The 20,468-nt window shown below is 43.7% G+C and overlaps 1 protein-coding gene across 1 annotated transcript in view; it reads left to right on the top strand.

The window, feature by feature from the left end:
- The first annotated feature begins 1,189 nt into the window (after positions 1-1,189).
- Positions 1,190-20,468, top strand: part of KLHDC4 (kelch domain containing 4) — a 55,000-nt gene continuing 35,721 nt past the window's right edge. Inside the window, exons 1-3 of the mRNA XM_077453357.1 lie at positions 1,190-1,392; positions 8,709-8,800; positions 12,120-12,198. Of these exons, the coding sequence (XP_077309483.1) occupies positions 1,294-1,392; positions 8,709-8,800; positions 12,120-12,198 (270 nt within the window). The 5' untranslated portion in view covers positions 1,190-1,293. The remainder of the gene's footprint in view (positions 1,393-8,708; positions 8,801-12,119; positions 12,199-20,468) is intronic.

Raw genomic sequence — 20,468 nt, 5'->3', positions numbered from 1 at the left:
GAGGTATCGCCGTGATCGTCAGAGCGAGAGCTATAATTCTAGCACTAGACCTCCTCTGTAACGCTAACCTGGTAACCGTAAAAAAAAAATTAAAGCGTCGCCTATTGAGATTTTTAGGTACCGTACTTTGTCGTCAATCCACAAGTGCGTGCAATTATAAAGTGTGATATGTTTGGTATCTATTTACTCGGCGTAACATTATCTTTCACATTATGCAAAAAATTTGGGATAATTTTACTGTTTTTTTTTTTTTTTTTCATGAAAGTGTCCCTTTTCCCAAAAAGTTGCATTTAAAACACCGCTGTGCAAATACCGTGTGACATAAAATATTGCAACAATCGCCGTTTTATTCTTTAGAGTCTCTGCTAAAAAATATATATATATAATGTTTGGGGGTTCCAAGTAATTTTCTAGCAAAAAATATGGATTTTAACTTGTAAACACCAAATGCCAAAAATAGGCTTAGTCATGAAAGGGTTAATAATAACCCCCAGCGCTGGTGTCAGTGGAATTAATAATAACCCCCAGCATTGGTGTCAGTGACATTAATAATCCCCAACATTGGTGACAGTGACATTAATAATAACCCCCAACCTTGATATCAGTAAATGCAATAACAAAAAAAAAAACAACATCGGTATGACTGGACGCAATAATAACCCCTAGCATTGGTGTCAGTGGATGCATAATAACCCCTAGCATTAGTATCAGTAGACGCAATAAACTGACCCCGGCCCGCTAGGCATGAGAGTACATCCATCCCAATTGCATTGTATTTGACAGCTCACCCCGCCTGTACACCATTGGTCAGACTTGTGGTGACACAGCCCTTCCCCCACACAGCTCTTCACTGGGAAGACCAGTGTCCTGCTGTTTCCCTGCCTCCTGCTGACACGCCCTCTGCAGTCTCCACCCCCTCAGCTTTCTAAACCCCATTTGCAGCATAGAACTGATGTCATGTGATCACTTTTTTAAATCTATACATAAATGTTTTGCCTGACTTTTTGATTTTTAATCTAAATTGGTTAATTTATAAGGCAAAATAATTTCCGCCCCTTCAATACGGTACACGGCGCTCCCATAGCTCTATGACCGCCTATTAAACACAGTACGGTACACAGGCCTCTGCATGTCGCTATACTCCAGAATACACGGTACACAGGGGGCGGGGTTAGAATACGTCTCGCACTCATGTGACCCGGTCGGCCGCATGGCCGTGGCGTCATCTCCCGGGGACTCTGGTAGCATTGCGGTGACGTCACCCCGTGTCCCCCGGTGTGGAGAAGCGCAGCCATGGGGAAGAAAGGGAAGAAGGAGAAGAAGGTGAAGGGGGCGGAGAAGACGGCCGCCAAGATGGAGAAGAAAGTCTCTAAGAGGTCCAAAAAGGAGGAGGTGAGGGCGGGACCTGGGGATTAAAGGGGCCATCCACCGCAGATCCTCCACCCAAATTACTGAGAGAAATGTGAATTTTTTATTCCGTTTTTTTTTTTTTTTTTTTTAAATAAGAGATTTCTGTATTGTTTGACAGCTTTAAGGGAAAGGCATGAGTTCCCCTTTAAAGCCTCATTCTAGCATAAGCAAAAAAAAAGGAAAACCAGCTGACATCCTCCTCCAATCATCATCCCCCATCCCACCCATCCTCATCCAATCATCATCATCATCATCCCCTCCCATCCATCCTCCTCCAGTCATCACCCCCCCATCCCATCCATCCTCATCCAATCATTATCACCCCATCCCATCCATCCTCATCCAGTCATCATCCCCCCGTCCCATCCATCCTCATCCAGTCTTCATCCCCCCGTCCCATCCATCCTCATCCAGTCTTCATCCCCCCGTCCCATCCATCCTCATCCAGTCTTCATCCCCCCGTCCCATCCATCCTCATCCAATCATCATCCCCCCGTCCCATCCATCCTCATCCAATCATCACCCCCCCCCCCCCCCTGTCCCATCCATCCTCATCCAATCATTATCACCCCATCCCATCCATCCTCATCCAATCATTATCACCCCATCCTCATCCAGTCATCATCCCCCGTCCCATCCATCCTCATCCAATCATCACCCCCCCGTCCCATCCATCCTCATCCAATCATCACCCCCCCGTCCCATCCATCCTCATCCAATCATCACCCCCCCGTCCCATCCATCCTCATCCAATCATCATCCCCCCATCCCATCCATCCTCATCCAATCATCATCCCCCCCGTCCCATCCATCCTCATCCAATCGTCGTCCCATCCATCCTCATCCAATCATCACCCCCCCGTCCCATCCATCCTCATCCAATCATCATCCCCCCATCCCATCCATCCTCATCCAATCATCATCCCCCCCGTCCCATCCATCCTCATCCAATCGTCGTCCCATCCATCCTCATCCAATAGTCATCTCCCAGTCCCATCCATCCTCCTCCAATCATCATCCCCCATCACTCCTCAATTCGTGGTTGAATGACACCCAGCTTCTTTCAGCTTACTTCCTGTGAGCCTGGGGGGATGTCAAGGCTCCGCCCCCAAATTCTGCAAGCCTGTATTGTCAAGGCTCCGTCCCCTTCCTTTCTGCAAGCCTGGGTTATCAAGGCTCTTCTCCCCTCCCCCTTTTCTGGAGGTTGTAAATGCTCCGCCCCTCACTTTCTGCGAGGCTGGGTTGTCAACGCTGTGCCCTCCCCCCACTTTCTGCCAGCCCGGGTTGTAAAAGCTCCAACCCCTACTTTCTGTGAGTCTGAGTTGTCAATGCTTCAATCCCTACTTTCTGCAAACCTGGGATGTCAAGGCTCCGCCCACTTTCTGCCAGCCCGGGTTGTCAAGGCTCCAACCCCTACTTTCTGCGAGTCTGGGTTGAAACTGCTCCCATCCCTACTTTCTGTAAACCTGGGTTGTCAAGGCTCCGCCCTCACCCCCCCCCCCACTTTCTGCAAATCTGGGTTGTCAATGCTCCGATCCCTACTTTCTGCAAGCCTGAGTGTCAAGACTCTGCCCCCCCCACCCCCACTTTCTGCAAGCCTGGGTTGTCAAGACTCTGCCCCCACACTGGAATCACAGAAGAATGCTGCAGATAATGGTGCCATGTCATTGCACTCATCATTTAGGATTCACCCATCAATAGAGAATGAAGAGAACCCGCAATGTTACTTGGCTGATGAGACCTGGGGAAACAAGTGTGTATGTGTGTGTGTGTGTGTGTGTGTGTGTATGTATACATTCACTCGCCACTTTATTAGGTATATTTTTTTCAGTTGCTTGGTAACACAAATTGCTAATCAGCCAATTGCAGCAACTTAATGCATTTAGGCATCTAGACGCTGTGAAGACGACTTGCTGAAGTTCATACCGAGCATCAGAAGGGGGAAGAAAGGGGATTTAAGTATCTTTGAAGGTGGCATGGTTGTTGGTGCCAGACGGGCTGGTCTCAGTGTTACAAAAACTGCTGATCTCTCGGGTTTACAGAGAATGATCCGAAAAAGAGAAAATATCCAGTGAGTGGCAGTTGTGTGGAGGAAAATGTTGTCAGAGGAGAATGGGCAGACTGGTTCCAGATGATAGAAAGGCAACAGTAACTCACATAACCACTCATTACAGCCAAGGTGTGCAGAATACCATCTCTGAAGACACAACATGTCGAACCTTGAAGCAGATGGGCTACAGTAGCAGAAGACCACACCGGGTGGCACTCCTGTCCACTAAGAACAGGAATCTGAGGCTACAATTGGCACAGGATCACCAAAACTGGACAATAGAAGATTGGAGAAACGTTGCCTGTTCTGATGAGTCTCGATGGATCCAAACTGCCTTGTATCACCGGTTCAGGCTGGTGGTGGTGGTGTAATGGTGTGGGTGATATTTTCTTGGCACACTTTGGTCCCCTTGGTACCAATTGAGCATCATTAAAAAAAACACCACATCCTACCTGAGTATTGTTGCTGACCATGTCCATCCCTTTATGACTACAGTGTCCCCATCTTCTGATGGCTCCTTCCAGCAGGATAATGTCCCATGCCACAAAGCTCCAATCATCTCACCACTGGACAATGAGGTCGCTGCACTCCAATGGCCTCCACACTCACCACATCTCATCCAATAGAGAACCTTTGGGATGTGGTGGAACTGGATATTTGCATCATGGATGCCATTTTTATATTGAAAATATGACTAATCATGCCAAAAACTGTCTTTTTTATTTAAGGATAGTGATCAAATGAAGCCATTTATTATCACACAGTTTTCTGTATCCTTTTTAAATCATAATAACAGAAATCGCCCAAATGGCCCTGATAAAAAGTTTACATACCCTGGAATATTTGGCCTTGGTACAGACACAGAACGTGGCGCACACACAGGTTAAAATGTGTAGTAAAGGTTAATTTCTAACATTTGTGGCTTTTTATATCACAATTAGTGTCTGTGTATAAATAGTCAATGAGTTTGTTGGCTCGCACTTGGATGCCCAAAGCAGGCTAGATACTAAGCCATGGGGAGCAGAAAAGAACAGTCAAAAGACCTGCGTAATAAGGTAATGGAACTTTATAACGATGGAAAATTATATAAAAAGATACCCAAAGCCTTGAATATGCCAGTCAGTGCTGTTCAATCATTTTAAAGTGGTTGTAAACCCCCCCCCCCCCCCAAAAAAAAACCTGCAAGACAAAGGCAACTGTACATCAGCTGAAGCAACGGCACATACAAGTTGTAGCTTCAGTGCGCATGTGCCGATGACGTTGGCACATACTGATACAGGAGATATTGCCTAAAGCTTGCAGGTTAAGAAGCTATCCAGGGTAGATAGAGGTAAGCCCTATTATAGGCTTGCCTGTAGTGAAAAGTGGCTTGTAAGGGTTTACAACCACTTTAATAAAATTGGAAAATTTGGGGATCTCTTGATACGAAGCCAAGGTCAGGTAGATCAAGAAAGATGTCAGTCACACATAGGAACTGTTCAGGATACAAAGAAAAACTCCCACAGGTAACCTCAGGAGAAATACAGGCTGCTCTGGAAAAAGACAGTATGGTTGGTTTTTAAGGAGCACAATACGATGATACTTGAACAAAAAAGAGCTGCATGGTCAAGTTGCCAGAAAGAAGCCTTTACTGTACAAGTGCCACAAAAAAATGCCTGCTTACAATATGCCCAACACCACCTTGACAGGCCTCATTGGGCTTTTTTAGGGCACTGGTGCAGTCAAAGCTTCCTTCTGACAGCTCAACCATGCAACTCTTTTTTTTGTTCAAGTACCATTGAATTGTGCAAGCAATCACACCGTCTTTTTGGAGAGCAGCCTGTATTTCTCCTGAGGTTACCTGTGGGATTTTTCTTTGTATCCTGAGCAATTCTTCTGCCAGTTGTGGCTGCAATTTTTCTTGGTCTACCCGACCTTGGCTTGGTATCAAAAGAGCACCTAATTTTCCACTTCTTAATAAGGGATTAAACAGGACTGGCATATTCAAGGCTTTGGGTATCTTTTTATATCATTTTCCATCATTGTAAAGTTCCATTACTTTGTTACGCAGGTCTTTTGACTGTTCTTTTCTACCTCCTCATGAGTTAGTATCTGTTAGTATCTAGCCTGCTTAGGGCATCCACGTGAGAGCTAACAAACTCATTGACTATTTATACACAGACACTAATCGTGATATAAAAGGCCACAAATGTGAGAAATTAACCTTTTTAATTGGCATTTTAACCTGTGTGTGCGCCACCTTCTGTGTCTGTACCAAGGCCAAACATTCCATTGTATGTGAACTTTTTTTGATCAGGGCCATTTGGGTGATTTCTGTTTTTTATTATGATTTTAACCAGTTGCCGACCGCCGCACGACGATGTACGTCGACAGCATGGCACGGGCAGGCATATTGGCGTACATGTACGTCCCTTGCCTCCCGCGGGTCGGGGGCCCGATCGGGCCCCCGCCCGGTGCCTGCGGCGGTCGGTTTTCGTCCGGGAGCGATCCGGGACGAGGGGGCGGCCATTCATTCATGGCCACCTCCTCGCGATCGCTCCCGACGAATAGGAATCCCCCGTGACATCACTTCCTCTCCTGTAATGTAAACACAGGAGAGGAAGTGATGTATTCTCTCCTCCGTGTCGGTATTTTTCGTTCCGACACGGAGGAGAGCGGATCGGTGAGTTGCACCAACACTCTACACACACAGTAGAACATGCCAGGCACACTCACACCCCCCCTTTACCCCCCGATCACCCCCCCAATTACCCCTGCCCCCCAGTCACAGTGACACCAATGTCATTTTTTTTTTTTTGCATTGGTGTCATTTGTGACTGTAATAACTGTTAGGGCAGTTAGAGTTAGCCCCCTTTAGTTCTAATGTACCCCCCTAACCCCCCCAATAAAGGTTTAACCCCGTGATCACCCCCCGTCGCCAGTGTCACTAAGGCTGGGTTCACATTGCAGCGGTTTATGAGAATGAATGTGATTCGCACCGCACTGCAGTGCAAATCACATCCGATCTCTGTGCGATTCGAGTTCAGCCATTCGCCGCACCCGCTGCAAATTCGCACGGGACCCTTTTTTTGGCCCGCAGCAGAATCGGATCGCATGGGTGTTCACACCATGCGATCCGAGTTTGCAGATCGCACTGCGATATGCGAACTGATCTAGGGGTGTTAGTAACATTTCACTGACACTCCCAGCAGTTCGCATAGGGCAGTGTGAACTGCCGCCGGGAGGCATGCGATGCGGGAACCCGCCGCGCATTCGTGGCGTTCCCGCATCGCTCCAGTGTGAACCCAGCCTAATAAGCGATCGTTTTTCTGATCGCTGTATTAGTGTCACAGGTGACGCTAGTTAGGCAGGTAGGTATTTAGGTTCGCTGCAGCTTTTTATAGCGCCAGGGACCCCCCATATACTACCGCATAAAGCCCCCTGATTGCCCCCTAGTTAACCCTTTCACCAGTGATCACCATATAACTGTTACAGGTGACGCTGGTTGGTTAGTTATTTTTTTATAGTTTCAGGGCACCCGCCATTTATTACCTAGTCTCACTAGTGTACCCCTAAATTTAGGGGTGTCTACTTTCCAAAATGGGGTCATTTGGGGGGGGTTTGTGCCATCTTGGCATTTTATGGCCTTCAAAACTGTAACGCCCTTAGAAAGCCTGAAGGCGGTGCTTGGTTTTCGGGGCCCCGTACGCGGCTAGGCTCCCAAAAAGTCCCACATATGTGGTATCCCCGTACTCAGGAGAAGCAGCAGAATTTATTTTGGGGTGTCATTTCACATACGCCCATAGCATGTGTGAGCAATATATCATTTAGTGACAACTTTGTGTAAAAAAAAAAAAAAAAAAAATTTTTTTTTTTGTCATTATTCAATCGCTTGAGGCAAAAAAATAAAATATTCAATGGGCTCAACATGCCTCTTATCAATTTCCTTAGGGGGTCTACTTTCCAAAATGGGGTCATTTGGGGGGGTTTTGTACTGCCCTGCCATTTTAGCACCTCAAGAAATGAGATAGGCAGTCGTAAACTAAAAGCTGCGTAAATTCCAGAAAACGTACCTTAGTTTGTAGATGTGACAACTTTTGCGCAAACCAATAAATATACAATTATTGACTTTTTTTTTACCAAAGACATGTGGCTGAATACATTTTGGCCTAAATGTATGACTAAAATTGAGTTTATTGGATTTTTCTAATAACAAAAAGTAGAAAATATCATTTTTTTTCAAAATTTGCGGTCTTTTTACGTTTATATCGCAAAAAATAAAAATCGCAGAGGCAATCAAATACCATCAAAAGAAAGCTCTATTTGTGGGAAGAAAAGGATGCAAATTTTGTTTGGGTACAACATTGCATGACCGCGCAATTACCAGTTAAAGCAGCGCAGTGCCAAAGTGTAAAAAGACCTCTGGTCATTTACCAGCAAAATGGTCCGGTCTGAAAGTGGTTAAAGTGGTTGTAAACCCTTACAAACCACTTTGACCTACAGGTAAGCCTAGATTAAGGCTTACCTGTAGGTCCAAGCAATATCTCCTAAACCTATATGGGTTAGGAAATATTTGCCCGAAAACGTGCACTGCTGTCTATGGCACATGCGCCGAAGACAGCGGCGCGCAGGCGCACTGAGCGCGGCATTCTCAGCGACGGAGCTGCCGCGCGTGTCGGCTCCCGTGCGCATGCGCGGGAGTGACGTCATCGCGGCTTCGCCGAATGACAGCGGCGGAGCTGCGAGACCCCACCAACAAGATGGATGCGGCGGACTACAGGGGACAGCGGCGACTTCGCTGGCTCCTGTTGTCAGGTAAGTGACACATAATGGACTACTATGTGATGCACAGTAGTCTATTATGCTTTGCCTTTGCAGGGAATGAAAGAGGAAGTAAACTCCTCAGGGTTTACTTCCTCTTTAAAAAGGATCCAAAAAACTATGTGATAATAAATGGCTTCATGTGATCACTATCCTTAAATAAAAGACAGTTTTTTGGCATGATCAGTCATATTTTCAATATTAATGCCAACATTTCACAATTTTCTGCCAGGGTGTGCAATCTTTTGAGCTCAACTCCTGCCTGGAGTAAGGAATTAAGTAATTTAAGTTTGGAGTGTCTGTTATACAGCAGCCCAGAAGTGGAACTGTGTTCTAGTGTAGAATAGAATGGATCTGGGGGACAGGAAGGAATTGTGTAGGTATTTCCATGTGTGAAGCTGTCGATTTATATTTTGTATAATTTTGATTTCTCTTTGTATTCCCCCAGGAGGATCTGGAGGCTCTGATCGCCGAGTTCCAGTCTCTGGATGCCAAGAAGACTCAGGTGGTGGAAACGGCGTGTGCTCCACCCAGCCCAAGGCAAGACAACCTGTTGCCCTTCCTGCAGGGTTGGGATCTCTCAGACATAGAAGAACAGGGAATGCTGGGACTTTTAAGCTGGCCATGCATGATACAATTTTCTTATTCAATTTCCTTTTAGACTTACCTTCAAATATGTAGTGCAAGGGCCTGCCTGATTACATACCAATTGAAAGTGTTTAGGTTTGACCTCCATATTATATGGTTTTGGTAAATCTAATGAAAAACTGTACAAGACAATTGTATAATGTATGGCTAGCCTTGGTCCCTCCTGGGTGTTTGGACCCGCCTGCTGCACCAGAAAAAAAGTGCTCAGATCAGTTTGAGACCAGCCACAAGGAGAGAGGTGCTCATGGGTATGGCAAAATACAAAACCGTGTAAAGAGGTCTTCAGCACACCTTCATGCTAGCTGGCAAAGAAAATCTAACTAATCTGTCCCTGCCACTCAGGATAAAAATTGGGATCACTAATAGACGTGATCCCTTACTCCTGTGATTTCCCCCAATAAATGTGATCCCTAAAATTGTAATCTCTATCTCTGTAATTTATCATTTCTCCTTCCTCTTCACAATTGCAATATCTTTTATTGAGATTCTATGTGATGGACCAACACAAGGTGGCACATACAGTATCTCACAAAAGTGTAACCACTGTATCTCACCACTGTAAATATTTTATTCTTCTATTTTATTCTATCATTTCATGTGACAACACTGAAGAAATTAAACTTTCCTACAATGTAAAGTAGTAAGTGTACAGCTTATATACAAGTGTAAATTTGCGGTCCCTTCAAAATAACTCAACACAGCCATTAATAATTAATATCGAAACTGCTGGTAACAAAAGTGAGTACACACCTAAGTGAAAATTTCCAAATTGGGTCTAGTTAGCCATTTTCCCTCCCTGGTGTCATGTTACTCGTTAGTGTTACAAGATCTCAGGTGTGAATGAGGAGCAGTTGTCTTAAATTTGGTGTTATCACTCTCAGTCTCTGGTCAGTGGAAGTTCAACATGGCACCTCATGGCAAAGAACTCTCTGAGGATCCGAAAAAAAAGAATTGTTGTTTTACATAAAGATGGCCTAGGCTATAAGAAGATTGCCAAGACCCTGCAACTGAGCTGCAGCACGGTGGCCAAGACCATACAGCGTTATAACAGGACAGGTTCCACTCAGAACAGACCTCGCCATGATCGAGCAAAGAAGTTGAGTGCAAGTGCTCAGCGGCATATCCAGAGGTTGTCTTTGGTAAATAGACATATGACTGCTGCAGAGGTTGAAGGGGTGGGGGGTCAGCCTGTCAGTGCTCAGACCACTGCCTTGCTAAAGAAGCTGAGGCTAAAGGTGATGGACTGGCCAAGCATGTCTCCAGACCTAAACCCTATTGAGCATCTGTGGGACATCCTCAAACGGAAGGTGGAGGAGCGCAAGGTCTCTAACATCCACCAGCTCCGTGATGTCATCATGGAGGAGTGGAAGAGGACTCCAGTGGCAACCTGTGGAGCTCTGGTGACCTCCATGCCCAAGAGGGTTAAGGCAGTGCTGCAAAATAATGATGGCCACGCAAAATATTGACACTTTGGGCCCAATTTGGACATTTTCACTTGGGGGTGTACTCACTTTTGTTGCCAGCGGTTTAGACATTAATGGCTGTGTGTTGAGTTATTTTGAGGGGACAGCAAATTTACACTGTTATACAAGCTGTACACTCACTACTTTACATTGTAGCAAAGTGTCATTTCTTCAGTGTTGTCACATGAAAAGATATAATGCCATGTACACACGACCAGACTTTTTAACAGCAAAGGTCAGACGGAATGAGTCCGTCGGACCTTTGCTTGCCAAAAATCCGGCTGACTTTAGAAATACAACATGTTTTACATTTTCCCGCCGGACCGAGAAATCCGTTCGTCTGTATGCTAGTCCGACAGACAAAAACCGACACTAGGGCAGCTATTTAATACTGGCTATGACCTTCCTTATTATAGTCCGGTCGTACGTCATCACGTTCGATTCTGTCGGACTTTGGTGTGATTGTGTGTGGCCAAGTCCGTTCATTTGGAAAGTCCATCGGAACTCCGCCGAACGTCCGTCGGAAAGACCGTCAGACCTAGTCCCTTGAAAAGTCCGGTCGTGTGTACGCGGCATAATAAAATATTTCCAAAAATGTGAGAGGTGTACTCACTTTTGTGATGTACTGTATGTGCCACTTTGTGTTGATCTATCACATAGAATCCCAATTAAATACTTTTACGGTTTTGGTTTTAACATGACAAAATATGGAAAAGTTCAAAGGGTATGAATACTTTTTCAAGGCACTGTATGTCACAAAATATCTGTACAGCTGTTCATCAAACGCAAAATTTTCTGGCAAAATAATAAATACCGTTGCATCATAGGTGACGCTTTAAAAACCTTTACAGGTTATCAATGTAGAGTTAATTGTGAATGATGGCCCTAGAATTATTACTCTCACTCTAATGTTCGCAGCAACACTTTTTACATGTGTGGTGCAGTCGCTGCTTACATACCCATGCAGGACCTGTGCTCATATTTGTACTTGCATGTATGCACATGGAGGACAGGGGTTGTTTTCGACTTTTTTTTATTTATTTGTTTTAAATATTATTAATTTCATTTTTTATTTATTTATTTTTTCATTTAAAATGTTATTACAGGGGGGCTAAAAAAATCCCCCTATGTGATAACATTGGGCAGGTGACAGGTACTCTTTATGGAGACATCAGGGGTCTTTTAGACCCTCCAGTGTAGCTAATCAAGTACAGATTGCTCGATCAGCTGCTTCTTTGGCATTAACAACCAGGGAATGACAGCTCCGAAACCTCGCTTCCGGGTTCATTCGTTGCAGAGGAGATCGAGGAATGGTTGGTCCTCGATTTTCTTTGTAGCTTGCTATCCCATCCATTTACTGCGGTTCCAGGCTCCCACAGAGCCATATTTTTGTTATGACCAACTTAATGCAGGACTCTTTTATAAACAGCAAATGGTTAAACAGACCGAGTCACTTTCTCCTGAAAAAACAAGGTGTTAGGATCACTGCTGGTAGAGGGGAGAGGTCCTTCCTCTGTCCTATCTGTACAACTGTTTTACTTATTGCTCTGGCACACAGCTCCCTCCATTGGTTGAATGTGGTAAATATAAAAATTCCACATGCATATAAAATTTTGTTAGTACAGTATATATGTTGCAGTGTAGATTAGAAATGTACATTACCATTACCTTACCATTACCATATGCTAGTTTTACCCTATGTAATATAGAGCAATCCATCACTTACCACCACCTTCCTCTCCCCACAGGCTGAATGCCTCACTCACCTCCCACCCTGACAAGGACGAGCTGATTCTCTTTGGAGGTGAATATTTCAATGGCCAAAAAGTACAGTATTCTTTTACTTACTACTTATCACTCTATCATGTCTGAGCTAATGCTGATGTTGCACCTCGGTGACGAGGTCTGCTTATTTAACCACTTGACCACTGGGCACTTAAACACCCTTAATAACCAGACCAATTTTCAGCTTTCGGTGCTCTCGCATTTTGAATGACAATTACTCAGTCATGCAACACTGGACCTATATGAAATTTTTGTCCTTTTTTTCACACAAATAGAGCTTTCTTTTGGTGGTATTTAATCACCGCTGGGTTTTTTATTTTTTGTGCTATAAAAGAAAAAATACCGAAAATTCTGTAAAAAAACGAATTTTTCTTTGTTTCTGTTAGAAAATTTAGCAGATTAGTAATTTTTTCTTCATAAATTTTGGCCAAAATTTATACTACTACATATCTTTGGTAAAAATAAGTACAAATTGGTGGATATTATTTGGTCTTTGTGAAAGTTATAGAGTCCACAAGCTATGGTGCCAATATCTGAAAATTGATCACACCTGAAGTACTGACGGCCTATTTCAATTTTTGAGACCCTAACATGCCAGAAAAGTACAAATACCCCCCCAAATGACCCCTTTTTGGAAAGAAGACATTCCAAGGTATTTAGTAAGTGGCATGATGAGTTTTTTGAAGTTGTCATTTTTTCCCACAATTCTTTGCAAAATCAAGATTCTTTTTTACTTTTTTTTTTTTTTTCACAAAATTGTCATATTATCAGGTTATTTCTCACACACAGCATATGCATACCACAAATTGCACCCCAAAACACATTCTGCTATTACTCCCGAGTATGGTGATACCACATGTGTGAGACTTTTACACAGCGTGGCCACATACAGAGGCCCAACATGCATGGAGCGCCATCAGGTGTTCTGGAGCACCCAGGACAATTCTGACATTTCTCTCCTACATGTAAAAATCATCATTTATTTGCTAGAAAATTACATAGAACTCCAAAACATTATATATGTTTTTTTAGCAAACACCCTGGAGAATACAATGGTGGTCTTTGCAACTTTTTATCTCGCACGGTATTTGCGCAGTAATTTTTCGAATGCTTTTTTTTGGAAAAAAAACTGTTTTGTGCTTAAAAAAAAAAAACACAGTAAAGTTAGCCCAATTTTTGCATAATGTGAAAGATGAAGTTACGCTGAGTAAATAGATACCTAATATGTCACTCTTCAAAATTGCACACGCTCGTGGAATGGCGGCAAACGTCGCTACTTAAAAATCCCCATAGGCGACGATTTACATTTTTTTTACTGGTTATATGTTTTGAGTTACAGAGGAGGTCTAGGGCTAGAATTATTTCTCTCGCTCTAACGTTCGCAGCGATACCTCACATGTGTGGTTTGAACACCGTTTTCATATGTGGGCGGGACTTACGCATGCGTTCGCTTCTGCATGCGAGCACATGGGGACAGGGGCGCTTTTAAAAAAACTTTTTTTTATTGTTCATTTTACTTTATTTATTTTAGTTTGACATTTTTTTCCCCAAAAATAATTTTTTTGATCACTTTTATTCCTATTACAAGGAATGTAAACATCCCTTGTAATAGGAATATGGCATGACAGGTCCTCTTTACAGTGAGATGTGGGGTCAATAAGACCCACATCTCACCTCTAAGCTGGGAAGCCTGAAAAAAAAAAAAGATTCTGGCTTTGATCGTATTAGCGATTCGGTAGAAGCACCGGAGGGCGGAGGGCGGCGGGAGATGTCTATGGCTGGCTATTGCAGGGTATCACCGACTATGGCTGGGTATCTCAGAGCATGGTGTTGCAGAGTACTGCGTTGCAGAGCATTGCAGGGTATTGGCGGGTGTTGCAGAGCATTGCAGAGTGTTGCAGGGTATTGGCGGGTGTTGCAGAGCATTGCAGAGTGTTGCAGGGTATCGGCGGGGGTTGCAGAGCATTGCAGAGTGTTGCAGGGTATCGGCGGGGGTTGCAGAGCATTGCAGAGTGTTGCAGGGTATCGGCGGGGGTTGCAGAGCATTGCAGAGTGTTGCAGGGTATTGGCGGGTGTTGCAGGGTATTGCAGAGCGTTGCGGAGTGTTGCAGGGCATTGCAGAGTGTTGCAGGGCATTGCGGAGTGTTGCAGGGCATTGCGGAGTGTTGCAGGGCATTGCGGAGTGTTGCAGGGCAATGCGGAGTGTTGCAGGGCAATGCGGAGTGTTGCAGGGCAATGCGGAGTAGTTGCAGGGCAATGCGGAGTAGTTGCAGGGCAATGCGGAGTAGTTGCAGGGCAATGCGGAGTAGTTGCAGGGCAATGCGGAGTATTTGCAGGGCAATGCGGAGTGTTGCAGGGCATTGCAGAGTATTTGCAGGGCATTGCAGAGTATTTGCAGGGCATTGCAGAGTATTTGCAGGGCATTGCAGAGTATTTGCAGGGCATTGCAGAGTATTTGCAGGGAATTGCAGAGTAATGCAGAGTATTTGCAGGGAATTGCAGAGTAATGCAGAGTATTTGCAGGGAATTGCAGAGTAATGCAGAGTATTTGCAGGGAATTGAGGGGTTAATTTTCGGTGAGCAGCGATGTGGGCACTGCAGATGCAGCCCACATCGCTGCTGACACCGATCTCTTCCCCCTCCGCTGTACCGATCGGTACAGAGAGGGGAGGGAGGAACCGGCGTCATAACATGACGCCGGCTTGTTTACAAGTGATCACTCCGTCATTTGACGGATTACCGTGATTCGTGATGCGCCGGGTCCACTGGACCCAGCGGTCACGGATGCTCTCGTGTGCGCGCCCCAGGGGGCGCGCGAGAGCAGAATTCTGGGAGGCCGTTAATTAACGGCCTCTCAGAGTTAAACAACCGCCCTGAAGCCGTTAATCGGGAATGGGCGGTTGTTAAGTGGTTAAGGTCTTCCTCTCCATAAAAAAACTGTATGAAAGTGCAACCAAATGGCAAACCTGGGAGGGGAGGAATCATGAAATATACTTCTATTTACCGGGCTTCCTTCCAAAGTGCATAGGTCTCTCTCTCTCTCTCTCTCTCTCTCTCTCTCTCTCTCTCTCTCTCTCTCTCTCTCTCGTTCTCGTTCTCGTTCTCGTTCTCGTTCTCGTTCTCGTTCTCGTTCTCGTTCTCGTTCTCTCTCTCTCTCTCTCTCTCTCGTTCTCTCTCTCTCTCTCTCTCGTTCTCTCTCTCTCTCTCTCTCTCTCTCTCTCTCTCTCTCTCTCTCTCTCTCTCGTTCTCTCTCTCGTTCTCGTTCTCTCTCTCGTTCTCGTTCTCTCTCTCGTTCTCGTTCTCTCTCTCGTTCTCTCTCTCGTTCTCTCTCTCTCTCGTTCTCTCTCTCTCTCGTTCTCTCTCTCTCTCGTTCTCTCTCTCTCTCGTTCTCTCTCTCTCTCGTTCTCTCTCTCTCTCTCTCTCGTTCTCTCTCTCTCTCGTCTCTCTCTCTCTCTCTCTCTCTCTCTCTCTCTCTCTCTCTCTCTCGTTCTCTCTCTCTCGTTCTCTCTCTCTCGTTCTCTCTCTCTCGTTCTCTCTCTCTCGTTCTCTCTCTCTCGTTCTCTCTCTCTCTCTCTCGTTCTCTCTCGTTCTCTCTCTCTCTCGTTCTCTCTCGTTCTCTCTCTCTCTCTCGTTCTCTCTCGTTCTCTCTCTCTCTCTCGTTCTCTCTCTCCTTTTTGATGGGCTATTTTATGCTGCATTTATAAAAAAAAAACGGGGGGGATGGGCTTGGGTCACGTTAGATGAGCAGCCCTTGTCCGAAGTGCAAAGTTCGCTCAGTGATTGTTTCGTTCTATGGATACTTTGCAACGTTGACTCTTCTTGCAGGCTTCCTGATTACAGGATTTGCAATAACAATGTTACAAGGTTTTCATTATAACTATCTTTGTTGTTCTAAACTGATATATTTGTTTAAGGCCTTGTTCACACAGGCATATCTTCAGCTAGCAATTTCAAAATCTCAAGTTGCACTTTATATTAAAAGAATGACAAATATACTACGATAACCTTATTTAAATCAAACAGAAAGTGAGAAACTAATCAAATGGTGTATAATTTACAGTCCATTCAGATTGAAAGTTGATCTCCACTGTGCAAATGTCACACAAAACACCCAGGAGTGGTGATAAAAGAAAAAAGGTCTGCCTTCCACCTTCACACAAACTGCTGCTTACCGGCTCCTATGGATCTCTTAATTATAGGAGATCACACACGCCTATGGCTTGATACCCAGCCCGGGCCTTTGATTGCACGCAGCCAAGATCTCAGCGTCTTCACAGGAGTTTATAGCTCATACGGGAAGGTTATAGCAGATGTTTCCCAGAAAAGAATGATAGAGAGCTTCCATAGCATAAAACCATAAAGAATTTATTTTATAAAGAAAAATAAGAGGTATTGCACTTACATTTAAATAAAAGCATCATATGTAGTAAAAACCAAGCCGACCGGCTCTCAGGAGCAACCCGTGGCCTGGGACTTCTGTGTATCGTGGTGTTGTTAGCACATTGCTCCTCCCTACGCATTTTGTCACACCTGACGTCGTCTTGGGGCACGAGCGGCGCGCTGATTCACTGCTTAATATATCCATCCAACAAAAAAAAACGCACCTCGTTCTGGGCTTTAAAAGACGTTGATCCAAATCGGCCACTTTAAAAGTGGGCAAATGCCCAAGAGAAAGGGACAAGTTTAAAACAAGCAAGACAAACCGTTAATAAAAGTTTACGTACCATCTAGTCAAGTGTATACTACTTGGTTAGGCAAAAAGTTATATTTGCAAATCCCAATTTGTTTTTGGAGTCAGGCGATAATTCCCTAACAGTAAACTTAGAGGAACAAAATAAATATAAAATTGTTTGGTAAGTGTTTGAGGGCAACATTAATAGTTAAATGGCTTATCCAAACTAAAATGGGTCTTCCTAAACCGCACACACCACATTAAAAAGTATACCAACGCCCCTAGTTACACTGTGGACTTTTTTTTGTTTTTAATTTTATTTCTAAAAACCAACGACATGGGTGATAAAATTAATCCATAAACCAGAAGTGAGTGAAATCCACTTCCCAGAGCGCCTACATTTGAATGGCCCCTAATGGGAGGAGGAATGTTCTTGTATGCATAGCGTATAAAACACTGGACTAAGTCCTATACTTGTAGTGTATAAAACAGTGGACTAAGTCCTATGCTTGTAGTGTATAAAACAGTAGACATGGTCACATCAAACATCACGCAACCAGTCATAAAGAACGGGAGTGTGGCCTTCAAAGGGTCTCCAGTAAATCCCTAATACAACCTTTGGTCAATGCACAGAGATATATGACCTGCCAAAAATAAGAGCCAAATTTATCCGTATGGCTGGAACCAAGGACAATCTGACTCGTGGGGACACTCATACATAAGGCACAGCGTGACACAGTTTAATACATGTATGCCAAATTTTGATTGAACAGTGTCTAAATTACTAAAAACTGCAATCCTAAATACGAAACCTTCAGAGATAGGAAAAATTTCTAATGGTGAAAGTAAATAAATAAAAGGCCACTAAAGTGCTAATATCTAGTCTTGAAACTAACTTCAATTATATATATATATATGTATATATATAATTTTTTTTTTCCCATTAGTTTTTATTGAAGATAAACAAAGATAATTTTACAGATTATACAGATACCTTCAATTATATATTAATATTTTTTTTTAACTCGATCCCACCCAACCTGCCAACGTTAGACAATCGTACTATTGGGGACACTCATAGCTAAGGCACAGCAACTCCTGATGGTGACACCATTCAATACATACATGTCCTATCTGGACTGAACAGTGTCTTAATGGTTATATAGACTGAAATCTATACCCGATACCTCAAAGGATAGAGAAATCTCTGATAATAAAAGGGGATGATTAGAGAGGCCACAATGTTTCTAATATTCGGTCTTGAAAATGTATGCAACCATATATTGATATTTAATTTCACTCAATCACACCTGATTTGACATGGTTGAAAAACCATATATTGGGATCAAATTCAAATAAATCCTAGACTAAAACTGATTGTAATTAGTCTAGAATTTATTTGAATAGCAAAGGACAATTGGTACCCTGACTAAAAGGGGATTTCTCTCACTTCCCTGTTGAGTCTATAGGACATGAAGTAAAGGGGGAAATCTCCCAAATGAGATATACAGATTGCCAGAAAGGAAAAGCTGACAGTGGTTTTAATCTTTTCCTACGTTATCCAAAATGTGGGAAAAAATGCCTTGATATACTTGAAGATGAGGAGCTATTAAAATGAAAAGACAAAACTTTGTTTTGGATAGAGTAGAGAGGGATTGGAGTCCCTATCGTGTGTGTGTGTTTTTTGCTGTTTGTTGCCCCCATTAGAGATTTATCTTTTCTATTTGTCCTGTTTACAGTTATCATTGAAACTTAAAGAAAATCCCAAATTTTAAATTGTCATCGGAACCGGAATTGAGTGAAATTTTCCAGTGGAGCAATAGTTTTGGTGTTGATTTCCTTATTTTGAGGGATTTCCTCTTCCTTCCTGTTTTGCCTATAGGGCAGGAAGTGAAATAACCGCAATGGGACACAGATGCCAAAAAAACAAACCTTACATGGGTTATAACCCTCCCTTACGCCATCCAAAATAAGAAAAAAAATGCTTTTAGTTCTGCTTTGATAATAGAAATCAGTTCACTGTTTGTTTTGTTTTTTTTGGCCACTTGGGGGCACCAGTGTGCTATATTTCAGTACATCTGACTTTGATTCTTTGTCATATTGTATCATTGACAATTTTTGTCCCAAATCAAGTTTTAAAATGGCGCCAGGACTCTGGCCCTTCCCTGTGGGCTTTAGCACCAGTTTTGATACAGCTCTGTCCTGCCTCTTCCTGCAGCCATGGATCACTGTTACAGGTAATGGTGCAGATCTGCCTGATCTGCAGACCTCCGGAGCTTAAGGTCATTTTCTTAACAGTGCCATCTCTACACAGTTACAGAGCACTGTGCAGAGCAGTCAGTCCTCTTCTTCCTAATACAAGGATGTCTCTTCTGCGTCTCAGAGGGAGTCTGCAACAGCTCTAGTGACTGAGCTGTGAGATGTCCAATAGGATGCCTCGCAGCACAGAGCTGCCTTCTCCTACCTCTCTGCCAGCATCTGATCCTGGAGAGAGGCTGCAGGACGGAGCAACTTGGATGCAGCTGATATAATTTCTATTTAAAGTTAAACAAAATGTTTAAGATAAAAAAAACATTTCTTCCTGAAAGATGCATCGATTGATTTTAATTGACTTTCATTTACTTTGTGAGCGACAGTCACATGGGTGAGTGCAATGTCATGTAGAGTTTTAGTAATGGCAAGCCTATGCAAATATCACCGTCATGTATCTGTGCAAGCCCAACATGATCACCTATTATTGTTATGCTAATATTTATACAGACTTATTTCATTGCAATGTAGCATCAAGCAGAGGGAAAACGCTCTCCTAAATTTAAATGCAGACATTCACTTTAAGCTTTTAAGTATTCATTAGCAGAACATAGAATGCACAAGTGCTATTAGTTAGCCATACGTTTACTTTAGTCCGGTCTCCTGATTCTCCCTCCCTCTCCAATCCTCCACTTCTCCGGTCCCTCGCCGTCGCTCATAGCCCCTCTCTCCTGTTGAGTGCCCCTGCAGCAAGTAGCTTGCTAAGGGGGCTCCCGACCTGAGTCACAGCTCCATTCAGACACAGAGCCGCGGTTTGGCCCTACTCCTTCTCTCTCCTCTCTCCTCATTGGCTATCTGACTTTGACAACAGCGGGAGCCAATGGCGCCCCTGCTGTGTCTCAGCCAATCGGGAGGAAGAATTCTGGACGGCCGAGGCACTCGTACACATTGCTGGATAGAGATGGGGCTCAGGCAAGTATTACATTAAGCTAAAAAAAAAAAAAAAAAAAAAAAACTTCTGCCTTTACAACCCACTTGAAGCACATTGTGTTTGTCTCTTCTTATGACTCGGATCACATTTTATGTCAAAATACGCTAGAAAACCAGTTCATTCCAAGGGGTTCACATACTTTTTTTTTGACAGTGTAGTTGGTCCAATGGATCAATATAACTAAGTATAAAATATCCATACCTGGAATTTTTCTTTTGAGCTCCAAGTATATTGTAATTGTGACTGTAATTCTGATTCATATTCTATGTGTGGGGTAATTGGTGCACCGTGTATTTTGCAATGTGTGAAAATGCATTTGTCAGGACAGGGTATTAGAAAACGCTGAAATGTATGTATACTGTATGTTGTAATTCTTTTGCCCTGGACATTGACAGATCT

This window comes from Lithobates pipiens, unplaced genomic scaffold, assembly GCF_037356315.1.
Source record: "Lithobates pipiens isolate NorthernLeopardFrog02 unplaced genomic scaffold, aLitPip1_a1.2 Scaffold_10, whole genome shotgun sequence".
NCBI lineage: Eukaryota > Metazoa > Chordata > Amphibia > Anura > Ranidae > Lithobates > Lithobates pipiens.
Note: the sequence above shows the minus strand (reverse complement) of the source record. Positions and strands in the feature narration are given on the sequence as shown.